This window comes from Mustela nigripes, chromosome 3, assembly GCF_022355385.1.
Source record: "Mustela nigripes isolate SB6536 chromosome 3, MUSNIG.SB6536, whole genome shotgun sequence".
NCBI classification, from domain to species: domain Eukaryota; kingdom Metazoa; phylum Chordata; class Mammalia; order Carnivora; family Mustelidae; genus Mustela; species Mustela nigripes.
The window spans coordinates 178874348-178898043 of record NC_081559.1 but is presented as its reverse complement, the minus strand read 5'-3'; the positions used below and the strand labels follow the sequence as shown (position 1 = coordinate 178898043).

At 45.2% G+C, this 23696-nt stretch overlaps 1 protein-coding gene across 2 annotated transcripts in view; it reads left to right on the top strand.

Moving 5' to 3' along the window:
• Positions 1 to 852: 852 nt before the first annotated feature.
• SNTB1 (syntrophin beta 1) overlaps positions 853 to 23696 on the top strand; it is a 228020-nt gene continuing 205176 nt past the window's right edge. For both annotated transcript variants that reach the window (XM_059395095.1, XM_059395094.1), the window contains exon 1: positions 853 to 1578. In XM_059395095.1, the coding sequence (XP_059251078.1) occupies positions 1026 to 1578 (553 nt within the window). In that variant the 5' untranslated portion in view covers positions 853 to 1025. The remainder of the gene's footprint in view (positions 1579 to 23696) is intronic.

Here is a 23696-nt window from a genome sequence, read left to right as displayed (position 1 = left end):
AGAACCACTGAGCATATTCGGTGTTAAAGCTGGGAAGGCAGTTCCTGGGGCCTGGGACAGACAGTGACCTGCTGAAAAGCCCGACCAGCACGGACCTGTCCAGAGATGCGGCAGAAAGATGTCCTGCGTTTAAAGAGAGGAAGTTTCCGGTGGGCACTCGGGTTATGCTGACGTTAAACGCTGGGTTCTCAGGACAACCCGGGGCCTCGGTCTGAGTCTACCTGGCAGTTCTCCCGCGAGGGACAGACAGGTAAGAACTCAGCAGGAGAAGCCAAGCCTCGGGTGGGGGAAGTCAGCGTGAGGAGAGGGATACAGACAGAGCTGGGGGGTTAGGTCTGAGGGACAATCCAGCGGGGTTGGGGGAGAGTGAAAGGGAAGGGGTAGGGGCGTCGAGGGAGGGGACCCAGGCAGGAGGAGCGGTCCCAGCAAGGGAGCGGTGTGGGCGCCGGCGGAGAAGGAAGGCTCGAGAGGAGAGGGCCGTGCTGGGGAGGGCAGCGGGCGCGAGGAAGCCGTCTCTGCCGCGCCGTGGGCTCCCGGGAGCGCGGCGGCGGGGGTCTGAGCCGGCGAGCGGCGAGGCAGCGGGAGCGCCGGGGCTGCGGCGGCTGGAACAGGTGAGCGGCCGCCGGGCCGCGGGCCCCGCCCCGCCCCGCCCCGCCCCGCCCCGCGGGCGCGCCTCCTCCTCCCCGCCCTCCCCGCGCCGAGCTGCGGCGCGGCTCCCCTCGGTTTGGGCTTTTGCAACTGGCGCCGGGCTTGCTTTTTTTTTTTTTTTTTTCCCTCTCCCCTCCCCTGAGTCTGTCTGTCCTTCTTTTAGGTCGCTCCACCCCTCAGGCGAGGGGGAACGGGCCGGGCTGCGTCGGCCAACTCGCGCCGAGCGCGCGTGCGAACTCCCGGAGCTGCGTCCCGCGCCCGGCCTCCTCCCTGCGGGGCGCGCGCTCCCCGCTCCCCGGGCCCGCGGCCTCCCCCGCAGCCCTTCCCCACTTTTCCCCCCTTTGGCAATCACATGGCATTTTAAGAATGCCGGAAAGATGGCGGTAGCGGCGGCGGCGGCGGCGGCGGCGGGGCCGAGCGGCGGGGGAGGCGGCCGGGCGCAGCGGAGCGGGCTGCTGGAAGTTTTGGTGCGGGATCGCTGGCACAAAGTTCTGGTGAACTTGAGCGAGGACGCCCTGGTTCTGAGCTGCGAGGAGGGCGCCGCGGCGTACAACGGCATCGGCACCGCCACCAATGGCTCGTTCTGCAGGGGCGCCGGCGGCGCGCAGCCCCCGGACTCGCCCGCCGGGGTCCGCACCGCCTTCACCGACCTGCCGGAGCAGGTGCCCGAGTCCATCTCCAACCAGAAGCGCGGCGTGAAGGTGCTGAAGCAGGAGCTGGGCGGGCTGGGCATCAGCATCAAGGGAGGCAAGGAGAACAAGATGCCCATCCTCATCAGCAAGATCTTCAAGGGGCTGGCGGCGGACCAGACCCAAGCCCTGTACGTGGGCGACGCCATCCTGTCCGTGAACGGGGCCGACCTGCGGGACGCCACCCACGACGAGGCGGTGCAGGCGCTCAAGCGCGCGGGCAAGGAGGTGCTGCTGGAAGGTAAGGGGTTAACGCCGCGCGGGCCGCGCACACACCCCCTCACCCTCCCACCGCACCCTCACGCTTACCCAGGTGCCGGCACCACCCCGGGGCCCTGCGTGGGGGGCGGTGGCGGGGAGTTGGGACAACTTTAACCCACCTGGGGGGCCACTTGTCCCTACCCTAGAGTCGCTGCGGGCTTGGACCCAGCACGGGTGTGTGCAGAGGCTCGGCGAGCTGGGTTTCTTGAGCTACGTGGCAGGCGCAGGGTCAGATGCTTAGGGCACCGTGCGTCATTTTTACCCGCGGATAATCCGAGGGTAGCGTACGGACCGGAACGTGGCACTGGTGAGGAACGGCAGCCGTCCGCGCTGCGGTGAAGGCTCCCTGAAAAACCGCAACTCTCTTAGTTTTCCGCTTGGGCACCATGTTCTCAGAAGCCTGGGCAATCCATTTAAGAAGGTTCAGTCCTAAAGAAGTCAGAAGTGGCCCTGTTTGAACGCTAAAAGCCCATTATCCTTCTGGACTTTCCTCCTCTCGGATTGGAACCCGGGGTTATGCTGGCGAGTTGTGCCCTGAGCTGGGAAGTATTTTGCAGCTTTACGCAGAAGTTCCCTTTCGGTGCCAGGTGTTTGGCCGGTCAGTCTGGATTCCAGGCTGCTCTGGGTGGAGGGTTGCTGAGGCAGTTTTTCTGCCTGCCTTTTCCCGGGATTTTTCCCTAGTGGGGTGGAAACAGTTTCGCATTTGTAAACAGTTTACCCTGAGTGTGAGGCTTCTAAGAATGGACTTTGAGATCCTGTGTGCATACCCTCCTAATTTTTCAAGTGGAGAGAACAAGTAACCCTGGTTTTGTATCCTTTTGCGGTTATGTGCAGAAAGGCAGTAAGGTATTAAGTGGATAATCACTCTTCGTTTCCCACCTCATCTGTATTTCTTACTTGATATCTGCCTCCCTGGCCCATAACTTAATTTGTACAAACCTCAGTCAGTACAAATATCATGTAATTATTTTTGTCTATTTATTCAGCTTCCCCTCACTGTAGGTGGAGATGTCTGGGGTCTTTTATTTAGTTAGAGTTCATTTCCCCTGAGTTGATTTGCGTCCTGAGTGAACAAATCAATGAACCCATAGCCATGGAAACAAGAGTGTTTCAACTCAGATCTTGTAAACTGGTAGTTGATTTAAATCCTAAATTAAGGACTTAGGTCAATTTCCTGCTTACCAGATGTGGTGCTGGTGTGTGAAACTGAGAAAGTTCAAAGTTGGGAAACCAGCTTTGTTACATGTGACAGCTGATGCAACACATGGTGTCTGCCTCCTGCTGAGAATACAGAGGGCACCCCCCCCCAACACACACACACCTTTATTTACCTAGAGGATTTGTGATGTCTTCATATTTAATTGCTACCCTGGATCCAGAAACTGGAAGGCCATTTGCTTTGGCTTGATGATTAACATAAGTAAACAGAAAAAAAGTTTTCATGACTTAAGTGTGTGTTGGTTTGTGTGACAGGGGCAGGTGGGATCTGGGGCAAGTGTAGTTTGGAGTGTAAACCGCTGGGCCACCTGCTTAGCTTGCAGTGTTTACTATAAACTATCAGGGGACCAGGAGACAAAAAACAGGTCAGTTCTGTTTCAAGGCACTGCCCTTCATTATGTCTTTTCTTTTCCTTGGTTTCAATTTAATGAATAATGACTTAGCAAAGAGATAAAAAATACCTCTCAAAAAGAGGAAGGTAAGGTGATTCCCTGCAGTTGAAAATAAAGAAAAAGAATCAGTTATGTGACTTTAGAGATGCAGCAACTGAAGAGTGAGTGTTGTAAAAGCCTCTAATGTGACATTCTTGCAACAGGTCGTGCTGTGTTGCAGACAGGACCTCTGGGGGAAGCCCTTTGAGTCTCCTAGACGTGAACCACCTGGGCTTGGGGCAGCAGTCTTAGCCCTTACCCCAGCCTGTGTTTTCAGAGATCAACTGCAATCTAGAGAAGCAAACAGAGGCCCTCCTTGAAACAGTGTCTCTTGTTCTGAGTTCCAGTGTTGGTTCTAAATGCAGTAGGAGAGATCATAGACCATGAAAGCCAGTATCACACATCTCTTTTGTAGCTTAATACATGGATTCCCAACTGAAGGGGCATATCAGAACCACCGGAAGGGCTTTTTAAAATCACATACCTTCTTGCCTGTATTCTGAAGTGCAATCTCAATGGCTGAATTTCTACATAGGAGTGGCTTTGCAGATGTAATCAGCTGGGACAGGAGGCTTAGGGAGATGTTTTAAAGATATGTTTATATGGAAAATGCAGTTTTTTAACTTAGACTGGTCTTGTTTTGTTTTTTGTTTTGTTGTTGTTGTTTTTGTTCTGGAGCGGATTTGGTGGGTTTTTTGGTTTTGTTTTTTTTGTTGTTGTTTTTTTTTTTTTTTGGGCCAGCGGGCAGCCAACACACCCCATTCCATGACATGCGCCCTCTAGTGGAGAATCAGCACCACTGCTCATGGAACACCCTGAAATGAAAAGCTGAAGAGCAAGTTTCAAAGCCTGCCTTCTAGTTCCAGTCTCTCACAGAGTTATCTGAACCGCGTTGAGCCTTAGTGTCTCCTGAAAAATGGCAGTAAGAAAACTCGGCTGGACATTCCTGCTTTTCAGGGCCGCTCTATGGAAGAGAATCTGAGAGTAAAAGAAAAAAAAACATGCATCAAATGGCTGCTATGATTAGTTATAATTACATGAAACGAAGCTGAAATTGTCCCTCCCAAGGGATAGTCCATTCCTCATACTGTGCTAGGGTTTATAGTTCTTATTTTTAGTATACTTTTTATTATTATTATTATTATTATTACGTAACTGTAATGTTAGGAGACCATTCCTCTGTGGGAAGGGAATCATGGCAACAGCTAACATTTCTTGAGCGTTTCTATGTGCCGGGCTTTACTTGCATTTGTTCCTTACACTTTTTGTAACATCCTTTTACGGATGAGGAAACAAGATTATAGACAGTGGGTTATTTGCTTAAAGTAACACAGGGAGGAGGCTTCCAGGTCTATCAGACTTCAAAGCTCATCCTTGTAACTTCTGGGTGAAACTGACACTCGGAGCTTCTCCTTCAACTATGTACTTAACGCAGTTGAAGATTCTTCAGCTCTTGCGCTCAGGATGTTCTTCCCCATTTCTCAAATATGCTGAAATGCTCGAGACAGCCTTGAGCAGGAGAAGCAATTGTGTGGGCTGCGCAAAAGGGAGGAACAGGGAAGAGGATTGAGTCTAAAAACCTTAAGGCACCGAGTGCCTGGCTCCCTAAAAAAGGGAGCTGCTGCCACCTTGGGGGCTGTTTTGCAAAGAGGCAGGGTCTCTGTCATTTGAACACCTGGCCTGCAAGGAGATTACATTGTAATTCAAGCTGAAAATAAAGTGTGAATATACTGTGCTAGTGAAGTCAGTGTTTCACCAGATAGTCATCAGAGTTAAGACCAGATGTCTTCACGTTATGAACTCACTTCCCGTTTGCGGGAGTAGGGCCAGGGATCCTGCATTCAGCCATGGAGATATGGAAGCCCATACCAGCAGGGGACACGGTGTACACAGACACGGAGTGAATGGCCCCCTGTGAAGTGGAGCTGGGCACAGCTGCAGAAATGTCCTGGTAGTTCTGAGTTAGGGGTGGGATGCGGGTTTTTTTGCCCTTAGATTGATAGCGAAATAGTAATTTGGAATCTTTCAACATTTTAGTAACTGAAACTACAATAAGGTTAGTTTCTCCATAACTTTGTCCAGATTGGAAAGTGCAGAATGTTCTGGAAGACTCATAGTGGGATAGGGAAGGTGGGAGTGGGTGGTGAAAAGAATCTTATCTGGGTCCAGAAGGTATCCTAGGGAGCTGGACCAGAAGAAGTAGAAATTCAATGGAGAAGGTCAGAGACTCTTGTTGACAGGAACCCTGTCCATCAAAGCTCCTCCCCCAGCACTGCTCCCAGGAATGCCTGGCTGCTGAGATCATCTAAAATGTCACTTGCACAGTCAGTTCCTTAGTAGTAGAAGTAGGGACGGCAGGGCAGGGAGATGTGGCGCACGGCAGAGGCAGTGGTTTGGTTGGCATGAAATCTCAGGACTGGACAAGAACTTGCATTTTAGAGAATCTTAGTTTACTTAAGATACAGGATCTTTTTTTAAAAGATTTACTTATTTTTTGAGAGAGAGAGCATGAGCTGGAGCCACCCTGGCGCCCCTGGGATGTACGGATTATTAAAGAATATCCAAGAACTGTGGAATTTAGAGTCTTGAAACTCGGGTGCTTACATTTTAACTAGCGGTTACTCTTTTCACAAGATGCTTTTTCTTGTTGGGCCTTGATTTTCTTCATTGGGAAGCTAGGAAGCTAAGTTAAGCCATTGCTAAACCTTATTTCACTTTATATCCTATAAATTCAGACCCAACACCCTTTTGTTTTCCCCCCAAAGATTTTATTTATTTGGCAGTGAGAAAGAGAGGGAGAGAGAGAGCACAAGCAGAGGGAGTGGCAGGCAGAGGGAGAAGGAGAAGCAGGCTCCCCCCTCAGACGTGGGGCTTGATCCCAGGACTCTGGGATCATGACCTGAGCCGAAGGCAGAGGCTTTGACCCATGGAGGCACCCAGGCGCCCCGACCCTCCACTCTCCTGATGAGCCAGTATTCTATAAGAACGCTGATTCTGGGGGCACCTGGGTGGTACAGTCAGTTAAGCCTTCACCTCTTGGTTTTCAGCTCGGTTGTGATCTCAGGGTCATGACCTTGAGCCCTGTGTCAGGCTTTGTGCTCCGCAAGGAGCCTGCTTCAGATTCTCTCTCCCTCTCCCTCTGCCCTACCCGCTCTTGCACGCATGCGTGCTCTCTTTCTCTCTCTCAAATAAATAAATAGATCTTTAAGAAAAGGAACGCTGATTTGGCTTTGCCCCTCTATATAGTAGTCCTCGTTATATGGGGTTTTGCTCTTCCACAGTTTCAGTTTCCCGAGGTTCACCACAGCCTGGAAAGCAGACAATCCCCACTCTGAGAAATTCTCAGAAGGTCACCGTAGCCTAATGCTCTGTCACAGTGCCTGCGTCACTCCCCCGGCTTCACCTCCTCACCTAGGCCTCTTAGCATCTGCCCTCATCATGGGAAGGGCCAGTACAGGACAGTAAGATATTTTGAGAGACAGGCCACAGTCACAGAACTTTTATGACAATATATTGTTGTAATTGTGCTATTTTATTGGTTATTGTCGGTGCTAACTAACTTATTATTACTGCCTGTTTCATAAATTAAACCTTACCATAGTTATGTTTGCATAGGAAAAAACCGTAGTATATATAGGGGTCAGTAGTACTGTCTGTGGTTTTAGGCAGGCATCCCCTGGGGGTATCGGACCATATCCTCTGCAGGACCCTGTGGTGCCTACCGTTTTCCAGACTCTTTACATATGTAATAAAAGCTAACATTTATATATTCCTTGCATCACAGGAGATGCTTTTCTAAATGCTTTACGTGGACTAAATCATTGGATTCTCACAGTCACCAAAACTATTTCCAGATGAGAAGACTGAGGCACAGATCACCAAAGTCACTTGCCAAAAAAACACAGAGAATAAGTTCCAATGCTGAAATTCAAACACAGATTTATCGCTTTGAAGCCTCACGAACAGCCTTATGTGAGAAGCAGGTTAGGGACGCATATCCCTGGTTTGTTGATTAGAGTGAAGCTCCAAGAGGTCCCATGATTTGTCCAATTCAGGTCTTCTTGCTTTCTTGTCTACTGTATTTGTTTTCTATTGCTGCTCTAACAAATTACCCAAAACCTTAGTAAATTAAAACACAAATTTATTATTTTACAGTTTTTTAGAGTCAAAAGTGTGATGCAGATCTCACTGAGCTAACTTCGAGGTGTTTATAGTGCTGTATTCCTTTCTGGAGCCCCTAAGAGAGAATCTGTCACCTTGCTTTTTCCACAAGCTTCTAGAGACCACTCAGGTGCTTTGGCTCCTGACTTCCTTACATTTTTAGCCTGTGGTGGCAGCTTGAGTCTTTCCCACATCAAAATACTCTAGCCAGCATGCCTGGGTGGCTCAGTTGGTTAAACATCTGCCTTCAGCTCAGGTCACAATCTCCAGGTCCTGGGATCGAGTCCCACATTGGGGCTTCCTGCCCAGCAAGGAGTCTGCTTCTCTCTCTCTCTCTCCACCCCCTGCCCCTCCCCACCACTCGTTCTCTCTCTCTCTCTCTCTCAAATATATAAATAAAATCTTAAAAAAAGATACCACTTCAAACTTTATTCTGCCTCCTTGCATTGTTAAGGACTTGTTTGTGATGACTTCAGTCATACATAGATAGTCCAGGATAATTTCCCTTCTTAAAATCTATTTTAGGGTGTCTGGGTGGCTCAGTGGGTTAAGCCTCTGCCTTCAGCTCAGGTCATGATCTCAGGGTCCTGGGATCGAGCCCCGCATCGGGCTCTCTGCTCAACGGGGAACCTGCTTCTTCCTCTCTCTCTGCCTGCCTCTCTGCCTACTTGTGATTGCTCTCTGTCAAATAAATAAATAAAATCTTAAAAAATATATATATTTTAAACTATAACTTACCTGATTAGCAACCTGAATTCACTTTGCAGCCCTCCTTCCTCTTTGCCAGGCAAGGTAACCTATGGTTGGGATCTGGAGACTAGGAGGTGTGCATGTTGGGGGTGGCGGAAGGGGGCATGTTTCTGCATATTGCATCTGGTTTGCTGAAATGGTAATGGTACAGAGTTCCCAGGTAGCTCTTCAGGAATGTCCTCCACCATGGTAAACAGTCCTGTCCTGTCACGTGGCAGAGGAGTTCCTCATTCATTCATTCATTCATTCATTTGCCTAACAGGTAACTTACTGAGTGTCCTCTGTGTGCCATATACCACTAGAGCTTGTGCATGACGGACAATATCACAGTGACCAACGCAGATAAGTCCCATACAGGCAGCTGCAGGATGCAGGGGAAAGTGCTACATCACAGGCGTTATGGGATGCAGTGGGAGCCTCGGAAGGGCATCCGGCCCATTCTTGGACAGGACTGTGGAAGGCAAAGGTCTCAGGGCAGCCCGACAGAGAGCTTGGCTCTCAGCTGTAGCTCCGTGTGGGTAGAGGTGGGGGGAGTGTGGCCTTCTGGCCTTGCTAAAGGGTGAGAATGGAAAAAAAAGACCGGAGAACTGAGCAGGAACTGCGGCTTCTAGGCCTTGCTTGTTACAGAGTTAGATTTCCTTCTCTGGGTGAAGTGTGCGAGGCAGGGAAATGTCATGCTGAGTTTCACATTTCAAGAAGTGCAAGGTAGGCGAGGCTCTCTTGAGGTGACCCAGCCTCACGGGCCCACAGCAGCCCGGGGTTCAGACGCTCGACCCTGACTTGTGCTTAGGAAGGAGCCCCCTCCGCCACGGGGCTTAGGTTTGTAAAAGTGGCTTCCAGCACATTGTGATTTTGTCACCAGGTCAACCCTCTGTGGGTGATTGGGCTGGGGGAATGAGCCCCCCTTTTTGTAGAGGAGGAAAATGGAAGTCAGAGATGAGGGGACTGGTCCAAGGTTACCTTGTGAATGGGGGAGCTGGACATCGGATTCTCTCCCACCCGCCAGGCTCTAACTACTGCACGAGACATCGTGTCAAGACGTTGTACAGTGGACGAAAGGAAGTCTGACAGGTGTAAGGCATGGCCTCTTGATTTTGGGGAGTTGACAGTTACTGAGGAGGTGGGGCATTTGAGGCTGACGGTGAATTTCTTGAGATTCATCATAGAAAGGGTGTGATTTTTTTTTTTTTTACCCCAGCCTGTGTGGCATAGTACGCGGCAATGTATTAGGCTGATGGGAAAATGTCTTGGGAAGGAAAAGAATAGAAGGACAGAAGGGAGGAAGAAGGGGAAGAGAGTGAGTGGGGGCTAAGGGAGGGAGAAGAGGAAGGAATGACAGCAAGCTCCTGTTCTTGGGCCGGCTCTTGGTTCTTTTCCTGGCAGTTTCCTTCTCACGGCAGTATAATGCTGTGGCTTAGAGGATGGGCCTTGGATTTGCTCAAAGAGGGAAGAGGGAAAGTACTTTGGGGACCTGCTGACCTTTTCTGATGACGCCCATCCTCCAGCCCTCGAGCCGTTGGACTGTGGTAAGGATCCACTTTTAGCGTCGATAATGAAAACTCGATCCGGGGCTGTAGCGAAGAATACAGAAGCCACTTTATAGCCAGGGACGCGCTTACTTAACATAGACCGGTCTTGAAAGGCAAAAGAGGAGCCAGACATGATTTTTAAAAGTTATTGGAAAATGTAATTATCCTTTTAATGTTGTATTTATAACCACCTTTCCTCTGCCCCCCTGTGGCTCAGGGACCTACAAGTCTGAATATGTAAGAACACTTTCCACCTAGGGAGATAAAAACTGTCTGCTTAGATATTTTAATTCTTTCTTTCTTTCTTTTTTTTTTTAAAGCTGATGTATCAGCCTGAAAATTCAGACCATATTCCTTATGTGAAGTGGATCAGGACTGGTCCTTCAGTTTCATGTTTCTGCTGTGGAGGGAAATGCTTTTCACGTTCCGTGGTGCGTTGTAGCACTCACCCCTTGGAGTGTGTTTTAAAAATAACTCACTGAAAAAAAAAAAGAATAATAAAAAAAAAAAAAAATAAAAATAACTCACTGCACACAGCTCCACATTTGTGAAAGACATCTAGCCGAAGCTACCAGTGGTCTGTTTGGTGAAGGGAAATTATTCTCCGGCAGCTAGTGGCCTACTAGGAATTCTATTGCAAATGATGCATTTCAAAGCAGTCCATGTTAAAGAAAGGCCAGAATTTCCCCTGCATTTATACCAAATGTTTTATATACCAGACCTCATTACCCACTTCACTGGCTTTGATCTATAATAATCGCTTGCCTTCAGCTCCGGCCTGCAGAGTGCGACTCCAGAGAAAATATGTAACACCACGAAGTAGTGTCCTAACAGACCCATGCAGATGAGGCCCGCTCCCAAAGTGGGACAGACAAGATGGGAAAGTTCACGCTCAGTAGAGATTATGACGGAAATTAAGATGATGACCCATCCCGTGGCTCAGTGCTTTTTAAAACTACTTCCCCTGCCTGTGATTGGAAGCGTCGTTTGTAGCTCATTGATAAATGTGGGAAGCTCCATCTCAGATTTGAGGACCGGTTGCTGAGTGTTACCATAGTTGGTAGATCCTGTTCTTGGACCGGCTCTTGGTTCTTTTCCTTGCAGTTTCCTTCTCACGGCAGTATAATGCTGTGGTTTAGAGGATGGGCCTTGGATTTGCTCAAACTGGGCTTACGTTCTCGTCCTGCTTCTTGCCTAGCTGTGTGAGCTGGAGCGAGTGACCTACTTACAAGCCTCAATTTCTTAATCAGTAGGTTCATTGTTAGGAGGAGAACAATTGTGGATGGAAAGTGGTTAGCTCATTGCCTGGAACATAGTAAGCACTAAATATTTACTAATTAAAATATGTCATGTCGCACGCTTAGCTAAGTACAGTTTGCAGATAGAGGATCCAAGCATAGACGGGAAATGAGGGGGTCAAGCATATGTGATAGAACGTCTTTTAGGGGACACAAAGGAGAGTTTGGGATTTGCCATGTTTGGGAACCAAAGGATGCAACTGATGGCCCCGGGAGAGTTAGTTTGCCTTGTAAAGGTGAATTAGGATCCCGCAAGGGTCTGTTTCATTGATGACGTTTAGCAGCATCAGATGTTTTCCATCAGCCAAATCACAGTGTAGGCTGCTGTGGTTTCTGGTGGGCAAATGCGAACTTTGTCTTAAAATGCTGATCTGCAGGAACGTGCAGAAAAGTGTTTTGTAAAGGGAAAGTGGGCAAGTACAGATTTAACCTACACAGCAAAATTCAGAATTCTTTGAAAAATTGTCTAGGACTTATAGGAATGTGGAGATCTTATTAGCCCAAAAAAAACCCAATATTTCCTTTGTTAAAATGTGAAAAGTGAAATATTTTTTCGCATTTTTTATATTTTGTTAAAATGTGAAATATTTACATAACTGTTACTAAGCCAGCATTATACTTTGGTTTTTTATTTTTTTATTTAATACTGTATTTCATGGAATCCAAGAGACAACCCAGTGGAAGACAGATCATTGTTCATGTGCCCTTGAAAAAGAAAAGATAATGTTTAAGATGGGCGTGTCTTAATAGGATATCTGCTTAGAATTAACGGTGTCGGGGCTATCCCTTCAATACAGGGATAAGTGAAAAGTAAATCCATCCCCCAGAAAGGGACAACAAAGGAACTCGCACATCTCAGATTGGGTTTTGGTAGAAGGAAGGAAAAATATTGTCTACTGAGGTTTTGAATTGCAAGTTGGTTCTAATAAATATTGAGGTCTGAATGTACAGTGTCAGTGTAAGTTAAAAAAAAAAGACGTAGGCAGATGATGTAAAGTGGTTTCAGACGCGGAGGGCCCCTAATGAATGATTGGAGTAGTTGTAAATTCTGTCTACAAGAACTCAGCTTCCATCTGGGCCTCCAGCAGTGTTAAGGCACATTCCTCAAATCAGAAATGATAAAATCTGAAAAAAAGAAAGGACAGTTGGATTGATGACATATGGTGTATAATAATTACACAACTAGTTATTAAAATAATTTTTCTTGTAGTGTTTGAAAGGTGGCACCTTGTCAGTAGATTGAAGTAAAAATCTGCAGGGGGATGAGATGAAATTCCTCTTCTGAAATCGAACGTTCCAGAGGGAGACAGGTGTGGAGTAATAAATCAACATTTATATAAATTACAACTATTTCTATAATTATAAGTTATAGAATACTTATATACTTAAATACTGTAGCGGAATTTAGGGAGTATCAGAAGCTACTAAGGATACCTGGTGTGCAAAGGAATGGCTTACAGAAGAGGTGACTTGTACAGTGGGGTTACATAAGCAAAGTGAAGCTTAAAATATAGGTAATTACTTGGCTATTTGGGACCCTGCATTTCAGATGCTTTCATCTGAAAGCTTTTTATCTGCAGTAAAAATCAAGCTTAATGATTTTTCTTTTTTGCTTGCAGTATCCACAAACTATCCTCTGTTCTTTACTTCATGTTTAGAATTTGTCTAAATCAAGATAATGTAATGCTATATAATATATAATATAAATATAATATAGCATTCCTTTGCCCACCCTTGCCCAATACCTTTTTCATTGTCCCCCAGAATGTTAGAATACAGGTTTTACTTAATAATTTAGTAATTATTATTAGAATATATTAGCACGGTAGGCACATAATATTTGGAATATTTGAATATATTTCTAATTCTAATATACATATATAAAGTATATTCTAATATTCCAAATATAATATGCCTATGTTCTGCTTCTTCATTTCTCAGGGTCAGCCATTATTGACTAAATCATTCTGTTTTTATAAAATTGTCATCATGTCAACATTGTTTCATTTTCCGGCCACAGGATAGTTTTGATCAAGTTTCTTGCAGTTTCTAACAGTTTCTCTTTTTTTTCCCGTTTGCTTCATTTTCATATACCTAATTTTTTTTTCCCCAAAAGAAGTACTAGACTTATCAAATTTCTAAGAATAACTTCAGACTTTATCAAACTTTATCAAATTTCTAAGAATAACTTCAGACACTCTTACATGGCAAATCACACCCCCATTCTGTTGATTTTCCTGCTCTGTCAACGGACGACTTCTCCCTTGGTCTGGTGCGTGGCCATCTTCCTCAGGCTGTCCTGAGCTTTCTCCTCTGTTTCCATGGAGCCTCTGTCCCCTTCACTTGTGGTTTACTCCCTAGTTTTGGCTGGAGCACATTCACCAGTCGCTTCCTGAGAAAGAATGTGTGGGAGGTAAATAGGTGAAAATATCTTTAATCGGTTCTCTCACTGGACTTACACTCTGGGTGTGAAAAGTCTGAATGAACATTTTCCCTCAGCAGTTTTCAGAGTTTCTGTGAGAAGTCTTTCTGCAGTGAAATGTCTCATTCTCTTTCTTTTACGTGTGGCCTCCTTTTTCTTGCTGGAAATTTTAAATTCTTCTTATCACTGATATTCTGAGTTGCATCTAGTGATTGGCCTTGGTGTGGGGTTTTCATTCATCAATTTTCTAAGCCCTGGATGGACACAGATGAGCTAAAACTATGGCTCCCAAACCGTGTGCCAATATGCCATAGGGTGCCCCAGTGAACTCACCAGGGGGCCATGGAATATTTTGAAATTTGGGGGAAAACAGCAACATCTTTTGGACACTGGGAAAATCATTAACTGGCGACTCAATAGGAGATTGCTACATTCCTTTTATGATGTCAGTATCTTTGCAAAACTGGTTTTTTGCTGTTGCCGTGATTTCAAAACAAACAAAAGCAAGTGCCACACAAAATAAAAAGTAGTGTGGAATAGGAAATGAGGGTGGCAGCATCCGGTAGGAGTCCAGCTTTTGGGGAGTTGTATAATGTCCAGCAGGTGCTACATTTTTAGGACACAAAGATGTAGTACATTGTTTGGATTTAACTACTTAAAAACACTGAGTTGGAAAGTATCTCCTCGGGCCCCAGGGTGTCATCAAAAAGGTAACTGTGACATTAAAGGTGCCATTTAATGAGTCGACTGGGACCTGTGGTCTGAACACTCTTGCACTTCATTTCTGGAACATTTTCTTGTTTTATTTCTTTGACGGTTCTCCTCCTCCCTCTTCTTTGCTCTCTGTGCATGGAAATTCTTTTGGTTGGTGTCGGACCCTCTGTATTGATACTGTGCAGAAAAATAAACTGATTTTTGTTGCTGTCTTCTTGCTGTTTCTCCAATTGTCCCTTTCTGTTTATTTTTGTTCTTTTTCGTGGAGAATCACTAGATTTTTATCTGCAACTCTTAAATTGATCTTTTTTTTTTTTCAACATTTCATCTGTCATATCACTGAGTTCCAGGAACATTTTCTTATTCTCATTGCTCATTTTTTTAACAGCACCCTCTTGTTTTGTGGATGCCACGTCTTTGCTGATCTCTCTGAACGTATTAATAGTTTTTTGAAGATTTTTTTCCCACTAGTATTGACTCGGATGTCTCCAAGTTCCTTTCCCTCTGCTTTGCTTTTCAGTGTGTTACGTCTGCATAATCTAATAGTTTCATCTATTTCAAACTATTTTAATAGTTTCAATCTATTCTGAGATTTGCTCCATTTTTGTATTCCCCTCGAGGCAGGAACTGACTTGAGGATCTCAGGGTAAGATGTTTACTTGGGATATGATCCCAGGAAGTGCTGGTGGTAGAGTGGGGACAGGAGATAGTAAAGGGAATGAGCCCATCAAGGCCATCATGGCCCCACAGTGGGCCACTTGGTCACTCTGGAGCTTAGCATATTTCCCCCTGAGGTGGGACGAAACAGGTAAAACTTACCCACTCTCCACTCATCCTTTTGTTAAGGGCTATTGCTGGGGGCATACCTCTCCGGTGCTTCTGTTGGGCATCCCCCTGAGGTCACGAGTACTCCCCTGCCCAAAAGATGCCCCCAGGCCGAGAACTGCAGGCACTCCCTGCCAGCAGCCTCCCTGGTGTGGACCAGACTGCAGAGGAGATACATGCCAGCGGGCTCCAGCGGGACCATGTGGCCTAATTTAAAAGTGTTCAGAGGAAACCTGGTGGAAGATGGACTGCACTCAGATCCGGACAGACTTCCATCCCAAATCTCTCATAAAGGCTGGTCTGGGCACGATCAAGATGCCATATACTGCCCTGGGAAACTTTACGAAGCAGAGCTCTGGCTACCTGTGCCTATCTTTTAATTTCTTTTAATGTGAGGTCAATAGGGAGTTTTGCCTTCCCTGTTAGTTGATCGCAGTTCCTGTAAGTTGATGATGCACAAGTTAGATTAATTGAGTCGAAGGGGAGTGTAGTGTTTCTCAGCTTCTGTCCTGTTGACCTTTTTAGATAAGGACTGGCCGTGAGCAAAGTGGACCAACTAGCTGTGTGACCTTGGCAATAGCCTTACCTGCCTAGAACTCCATTTTCTCATGGAGGACAATAGTACTTTCTTTATAGGACTGATGTGGGAACACAGAACTCAGTACATAAAGAGTTCAAAGTGTGTTGACTGTCTTTGAAGTATGTTTGTTTGTCTTTCCCCACTAGACGGTGTTTCTAAGAGAAGGGATCAATCAGGTCTTTTCTGTCTTAGAACCTCGGAGAACCGAAGAGAATTGGCCCACTTATGGCGATTATGTTGGTCATTAGTGGTGGCCCTAACATGGCAGGATTTGGGGAAAAGCAAGAAACAGCTTTGGCTGGTGAAACTTGCTGACTATAAAATAACATACATGGTATTGGGTCCACAGCTGCTCAAGAGGGTCTTCAGGCCATAGGCCTTTATTATTTTAATTCTCAGTTGAAAGAGGGCCTAAGGTAACAAAGGTGATCCTTCCCCTTAAAACTTGGAAAATAGAATTTTGTAATGGATTTACTAATTTTCAAATATTTTAAAAACTTAAAAATTTTTTATTTTATATGGGCACATTTTATTTTGAGCTATAACTCATATCAGAATCATTATTTCTTATTTTGCCAGAAAATGTACTCTCTACCTCAGTAATAATGAAGTAACAGGAGACCTTGTGTTCCTGGTATGGTATGTGTATCAATCTATATCTATCAGGGAAAAATAATCAATATAATTTTATAACTGCTCCAAGAACTCACTTAAGTTGTGTATTCTTTGAAAAGACCCCGGGGTGCCTGGGTTGCTCAGTGGGTTAAAGCCTCTGCCTTTGGCTCTGGTCATGATCTCAGGGTCCTGGGATCGAGCCCCGCATCGGGCTCTCTGCTCAGCGGGGAATCTGCTTCCCCCTCTCTCTCTGCCTGTCTCTCTGCCTACTTGTGATCTCTGCCTGTCAAATTAATAAATAAAATCTTTTAAAAAAATTAAAAAAAAAAAAAAAAGAAAAAGCCCATAAAGCCTGGAAGAATGATCTGAAAAAAGAAACCTTTTTTTTTTTTTTTTTTAAAGATGTTATTTATTTATGAAGGAGCAAGCAAGCTCATGAGCCTGGGAGCGGCAGGCAGAAGGGGAGGGAGAAGCAGACTTCTCTGCAGAGCAGGGAGCCTGACACTTGATCCCAAGACCTGGAGATCATGACCTGGACGAAGGCATATGCTTCACCCACTGAGCTACCAAGGCACCCCAAGAAGAAACTATTTAAAGAAGGAATATCAGACACTGATTTGTAAAATTCCATTCTCAGCTAGTTTATTTTTTTAGATGTGTTCATATATGTCTATTTGTGTGCATCTAATGTCAAACATGCACGCAAAATACACTTTGGGACAATCAGAAGGTTCCCTGATACAGTTGTAGTGACAGAATGTCCAGCAGGAAACACATAGAACAGTTTTGCCAGGGGTGTGTTACAGACAGTCAGTGTCACCGTAGAGTGAGGGAGGGGTCCTGAAAGTGGGGACGGTGGGGAATGATTGTGCAGAACCAGGGCAGGGCCTGATCTGGACCCGGAAGAAGTCATTCTTGTCTAGCACTGCCTGCTTCCAGGCTGTGTGGAGACAGGATCCTTGCCATGCCAGCAGCTTTCCTCTGTCCACTTACCAGCCCCTTCCCGCCGGCGTGTGATGGACAGATTCTTGTGGCAGGACTCGGGCTCTGGGAGCCTCCCACTTCCCACACCCTGCCTGTTCGTTTTCGTGTACAGATGTGTTTGGTTGGGTTTTGGCTTCCCTCTCCAGTCTTTCTGACACTTTTGCAGATTTACCCCCTTCATAGGTTGCCTGTGTTCCTTCCAGATTCATACACTAAAGTGCATCCCCCTCATACCTCAGAATGTGGCATCTGGAAATGGGGTCAGTGCAGATATGGTTGGTCAAGATGGAGTCACCCTGGAACAGGGTGAGCCCCCAGAAGACTCCTGCCCTTAGAAAGAGGGAAGCTTGGACACAGACATCACACACAGATAATACCATAGGAACCTGAAGGCAGAGACTGAAGTCAGACATCTAAAGCCAAGAAACTCTAAAGATTGCCAGAAAACCATCAGAAGTTGGAGGCTGCCTGGAACAGACTCGCCGCCACAGGAGGAACCAACCCTGCCAACACTTTGACTTCAGAGCTGGGAGAGATTGCTTCTGTGCTATAGGCCGCCCAGTTGGTGGCACTTCGTTAAAGGGGGAAAAAAATTGCACCTCCCATAGGAGGCTTTGGAATACAGTTCATAAAAATTCGGCAGGGAGTTTAGGGAGTGAGCAAATAGTAATTGAGACCTAGCACAGTTTTTTCTCTTTGTCAAATGTCTAATGAGACCATCTGTCGTTTACTAAGTGTTCAGAGATTTCTCTGTGAGTCAGTGCTGAGAGGGCTAGGTACTGGCAAAGGTTGTTCGAGGTTGCTGCAAGACATACATATGGCACCACTGAATTTTGCTCTCATGCATGTTAGCTTTGCCATGTTACTGTTACTTTGGAGCAGTTTCTCTATTTTTTGTGTGAGCCAGAACTCGAGATCCATGCTTCTGAGATCATTAATCTAGTTCCCAAAGTCTTCATATGCAGGGTTCCTGGGTGAAACACAGTTATTGGATACAGAGCATTTTTCCAAATATAAATATGTCCCGAATATCGCACGGGACATACATAGGCTCAAAAACATTTGTTGCTTACCTGCAGGTCCCATTTAACCGGGCATCCTATGTTTCTACATGCTAGAACTGGCTCCTTATTTACATGGCTTTCAAAATCGTGGACTTGCTGCCAGCCAGTGACAAAACCGGGAGTCAGCAGAGAGAGACTGATCGGCGGGTGGATCATTGAAAATGGTTTTGTAAAGATGAAAGTAAACCAAGGAGCTGCTCAGAAGGTGTGGCTGTGGCCTTTCTCAGGCCCTTCTCAGAAGAAAAGAGCAGCAGAATGAGGGTGTGGTTCCTTCTCCAAAGACTGTGCCTCATCCCCAATTTTAGAAGGACCAGAGTTAGAAGCAGCCCCTAAGAAATGAGGCCAAAGGGCAAGCAATAAGATGGCCATAAATCCAGAATCAGCATGGACTGAATTACTCATAAAAACTAATATTATTACTAACATGATGTGAAGTAGAAGAATTCTGAGAATTGAAGAGTAGGTATCTTGATGTTGTAGCTACAAAACTAACTGTTAAAAAAAAACTGCTAATAAAAACTAATTCTTATTAACAACCACCCCTTTTATTTTTACCCCGCTTTCTTTCTGGCACCTCGAAGTACATGTTTATATACGTATCTATATGTGTGTGTGTGTGTGTATGTATATATATATATGCACACACATATGCTATACTCTATATTGCTTATTGGTTTCTTATTTGTCTCCCCTGTTCACAGCTATATTCCCAGTGCTCAGAGCATTGCATGGAACTCACTGCCACACTCAGTAAATACCAGTTGAATGGATGAACCAACCAATAGCTTTCTTTAACCCACGGCTTTGCAGAGGACCTCCAGTTGGTTTAAAAAGGGGGCTTTACCCTTTGAGCTTTGCCTGAGAAGTTTCTTCCACTGTGAATTAACTTGGGCTGCGGGGGGGTCTGAGAGCCATGGGGAGAGTTTAGACAGAGCAAGATCCCCTTGTCCAAAATTTCCAGCATTCCATTGGAAGTCAGTGAGTTGTATCCGGCTTTGGGACATTGTATGGTCTAAGGGACTTCTGCAGTCTCTCCAGCTTCTTACTGATTGGTGGAGAAGTTGCCCTTCTCGAATACTAAATCCACCAGCTGTTTGCACTTTTCTTCTAGTTTGATCCACGAAGGGGAAAGGAGACACATGGGAAGAAGATTTCATTTCCTGGATCTTATTGTCACAACTCAACCCAGCTGCAGGATTTTTTTCTTTCTACATCTTAAAAAGTTGTTTGTTTGTTTTTTAATCGTGCTTGACCTGTATTAAAAATAAGTTGAGGGATGTATTTATCACCGAGAAAGACACTGTAAACTAGTCACAGTTACAAAGTTCTTTGAGGGGCGCCTTGGTGGTTCATTCGGTTAAGGGTCTGCCTTCAGGTCAGGTCTTCATCTCAGGGTCCTGGGATCGAGTCCCCCCTCCTTCCCTGCTCAGCGGGGAGCCTGCTTCTCCTTCACCTTCTGCCCCTCCCCCTACTCCTGCTCTTTCCCTCCCTTTCTCTCAAATACATGAAATCTTTTTTAAAACAAAAAAGTCCTTTCATGTGCTTCCGATCCCATGTATGTATGAAGATGGCAAAACAACTCCAGTTTTTTTCGTTGTTCTTCTTTGGCAGTAGCATTACAATTCAGATTAAATCTTTGATTGTTAAGGTGTTCTAGAATCTTGTAAACAGGATTTTTTTAAATCACCTTAGAAAAATCGGTATTTTGGGGCACCTGGGTGGTTCAGTGGTTTAAAGCCTCTGCCTTTGGCTCAGGTCATGATCCCAGGTTCCTGGGATCAAGCCCCATTCTGGGCTCTCTGCTCAGCGGGGAGCCTGCTTCCTCCTCTCTCTCTCTCTGCCTGCTTCTCTGCCTACTTGTGATCTCTGTCTGTCAAATAAATAAATAAAATCTTTAAAAAAAAAAAAAAGAAAAATCAGTATTTTGTTACCTAAACCAGTGTAGAGTTTGAAGTTAAATAGCTGGTTTACACAAAAACTTGGACCCTGATTGCCCAAATCTTTGTAACTCTAGTTGTCAGAGACCTAGGACTGGTGGGGGGCAAAAATTTTTAAAAAGGAAGTTTGTGACTCGGATAGATTGTGTGCTGATAGATGACATTTGGGGACAGCGTTTCTTCACGGACAGCCTGTGTCCTCCCTTTCAGACCTCAGCCTGCCTTATCTTTTTAGCAGCATGATTAGAAGTGGTTGCTGCAATTGCTGTGGAAAAATCCACCAGGAGGTTATCATATTTAATGTTTCAGAAAACTTCCTTTGGAAGGCGATAACAGTATTTCTTAATCACGGTGCCGCTGGGCAAGCACAGGTGTGTTGCATACCGTTAAATCACTCTGTCCTTAGGACAGACATAGTGTTGTTCTTTGAAAGTATTTGGCTCTCCTTCCCCCTTTTTCCTCCAACCCCCTCTTTATGCCAAAGAAAGCGCATTTCCCAGACTTACTCTCCACACCCAGCAAGGTATTCATTCAGAAACCCTGAGTGATTTTTTTTTTTAACACATCCCCCCCCCCCCCCCCCCGCCCCGTTGCATCTCCAAGCTCAAATGATGCATGTTTCTTACTGGGTTTGGGTCCGCACATGTTGACTGAGAATCTCCAGTGTTCCAAGCATTAGAGCAGATTACAGAGAGAGAAGCTTATTAACAAAGCACCCCCCTGCCCCCCAGGTGCTTCCGATCCCTGGGCCAGGAGCGCCCTAGAGAGGCCATGTTCTTCTCTCTGCTTCCATTGGAGTTTGCCTTGCACTGAATCGGGAGAACCACGGTATGAGAGATAGTTCAGATCTAGTAATGAAAAAGGTGGGTTGGAATTGTATTTCAGTCCATTTTGGTTCCGTTCAAGGTATGAGTCATAAAAGGCAAGTGATGGGAAAGCAGAGGGCTTCTCTTTACGAACCAGTTCAGAAACATTTTGTAATACCAGCTTCTATTTCATTGTAACTGCAACATAAAACCCAAGTCTTTGGTCTGCCATCTGAACCAATTACAGGTTTAGCCTCAGCCTACTTTTCTAACTTTCCAGGTAAAGGCAATGCTTTAACTAAATTCTTCTGCCTCCTACCTCTTGAAAACCCTGTGCCATATAGGACCTTCGTACTTGGCTAGCCATGGGCAATTAGTAAGTGCTCGGAGGATGAATGAATGAATACGGATGTAGGTGTCTCCTGGGCCATGCGGTTTTTTCCACATCATTTCACATTTTGAGCGGAGAGTATTGCAATTCCAAATTCCTCACAGAGAGGGACTCTGTTTGGTGTGACCTGGGTCAGGGAGCTCTCCTTTGCCCAGAGAGCCGTGTCCAGGAAAGGGCACGTGGCCAGGAGCTCACTTAGTGGGGGTTCTAAGCACATTCCCCGGAAAGGGTATCATGAGTATGACTGGCCACGCCTCCGAAGAGCTCACTGGGGCAGAGTTCACTGAGAGATCTTAGGGGTTCGAGTATTGAGAAGGGACAATAGGGAACGAGGAGTTTGCTGGTTTTTCTTCTTTGCCTTTGAAGGTGGACAGAAGTCAAAGAAATGGTACAGAACTGGAAAGAGTTACAAAGGAAGTGGTATTTTCAAGGGAACGCCAGGCTTCTGTCAGGGCAAGTAGAAGGAGGAGGAGGAAGTATCTGAAAAAAGATTTAAGATAAGGAGAAAAAAAATTTTTTTTTAAGATTTTATTTATTTATTTGACAGAGAGATCACAAGGAGGCAGAGAGGCAGGCAGAGAAAGAGTGGGAATCAGGCTCCCCACTGAGCACAGAGCCCGATGTGGGGCTTGATCCCAGGACCCTGAGATCATGACCTGAACCAAAGGCAGAGGCTTAACCCACTGAGCCACCCCAGGTGCCCAAGGAGAAAGAATTTTTTATGACAAAACATAATTCATTTTATTTTATGCTTTCATTACACGTATTGACATATTTTTTGCTCATTATCTCATTTTTGATTACATAGGTGTTTAGTGAGTATTCAGGGCCAAGTCTAATATATAATATTGCTTTTAATTTAAACAGTGCCTTCCAATTTTAAACAATAATATTACAAATTTGAGGAAAGTGACCCACTTTTGGCTAAGATTTGTCAATAATTGTTGAGTGACTCAGTGAAAAGTGAGTGAATGAATGAATGAGTTAGCAAAAACAAACGAAGAGTGAAGAGTAGGTGTATTTGGAAAATTATCAGTTTTATAATTTACTTTAATGAGAAATATTTCCTACTCTCTCTGAGTTTTCTGCCAGCATTTGTTTTCAAAATTAACCTGAAGAGTTCTCCCAAGTTAGATAGGTTTGCAAATGCCCTTTAAGCTAATAAACAGTTGCTTATTTTAGGAGAACTATTGATTAGACATACTGAATAAAAGGAAAATTTTCCCCTTTTAAGTTTTCTGTGATGTGCCCTTGCTGCAAAGACCTGTAGTTAGAAGATTTGACTAGGAATCAAAAGGAAACCTGTTGTCTTTGTTTTTCTTTCTGGGTGAAAAGCAAAAGGTAAATATCATGGTCAAATGAAAAAGTAAATTGGATTTTAAATTTTTATGTGTGTCTCCCCAGGTTAAGGCTCTCTGACTTCATTCCGCTCTATGGTTATAATTGACAAGACCCCCTAAAATGTGACATATCCACCTGAGGGTTGACAGAACTAAGGTAGTTATAGGATGAATGCTTTTACATTGTTGGGCAATGACTTCACTGGATAACAGCTGTTACATTTATAACATTCCATGTGTGTGGATAAACATATGCATATTTATTCATAATTTAAATTATTATTACTTCCTTTGATCCCAAAGCATCCTAGAGTATACAGTCACTTAGAGGCCATAATATTATGGTTAGCATTCTCTCTTTTATTTAGTGGAGGTTCAAACCTAGATAATGTAAAATGAATTTCTAACCAGTAAATTTTGTTATCCACTTGGGTTTAACTTTTAATGGGCTATATTCCTAGAAGAAAAAAATCTTTAGAAAACTCTGTAAATGTTTGGGGAAAAGCTTCAAGGATTTGGTTTTCTCCTAGTGTTATGGGTTGAGTTATGTCCCCTCCTCCCCACCAATCATATCTTGAAGTCCTAACCCTCCCCCTTCCCTGTGCTCAAAAGAGGAACTTATTTGAAAACTGAAATTGTTGCAGATGTAATTAGTTAAGAGGTCATACTGGAGTAGGGTGAGCCCATAATAATTACAAAATTCTTTTTTTTTTTTCTTTTAAAGATTTTATTTATTAATTTGACAGAGAGAAATCACAAGTAGACAGAGAGTCAGCCAGAGAGAGAGAGAGGGAAGCAGGCTCTCTGCCGAGCAGAGAGCCCGATGCGGGACTCGATCCCAGGACTCTGAGATCATGACCTGAGCCGAAGGCAGCGGCTTAACCCACTGAGCCACCCAGGCGCCCCTACAAAATTCTTATAAGAAGGGAAATTTGGACAGGCAGCCAGCCACAGAAAGAAGACCCTGTGAAGGGTCACAGGGAGAAGTTAGGTGGCTCCCAGCCATTGGGAGAGCCTTAGAACACAGCCCTCA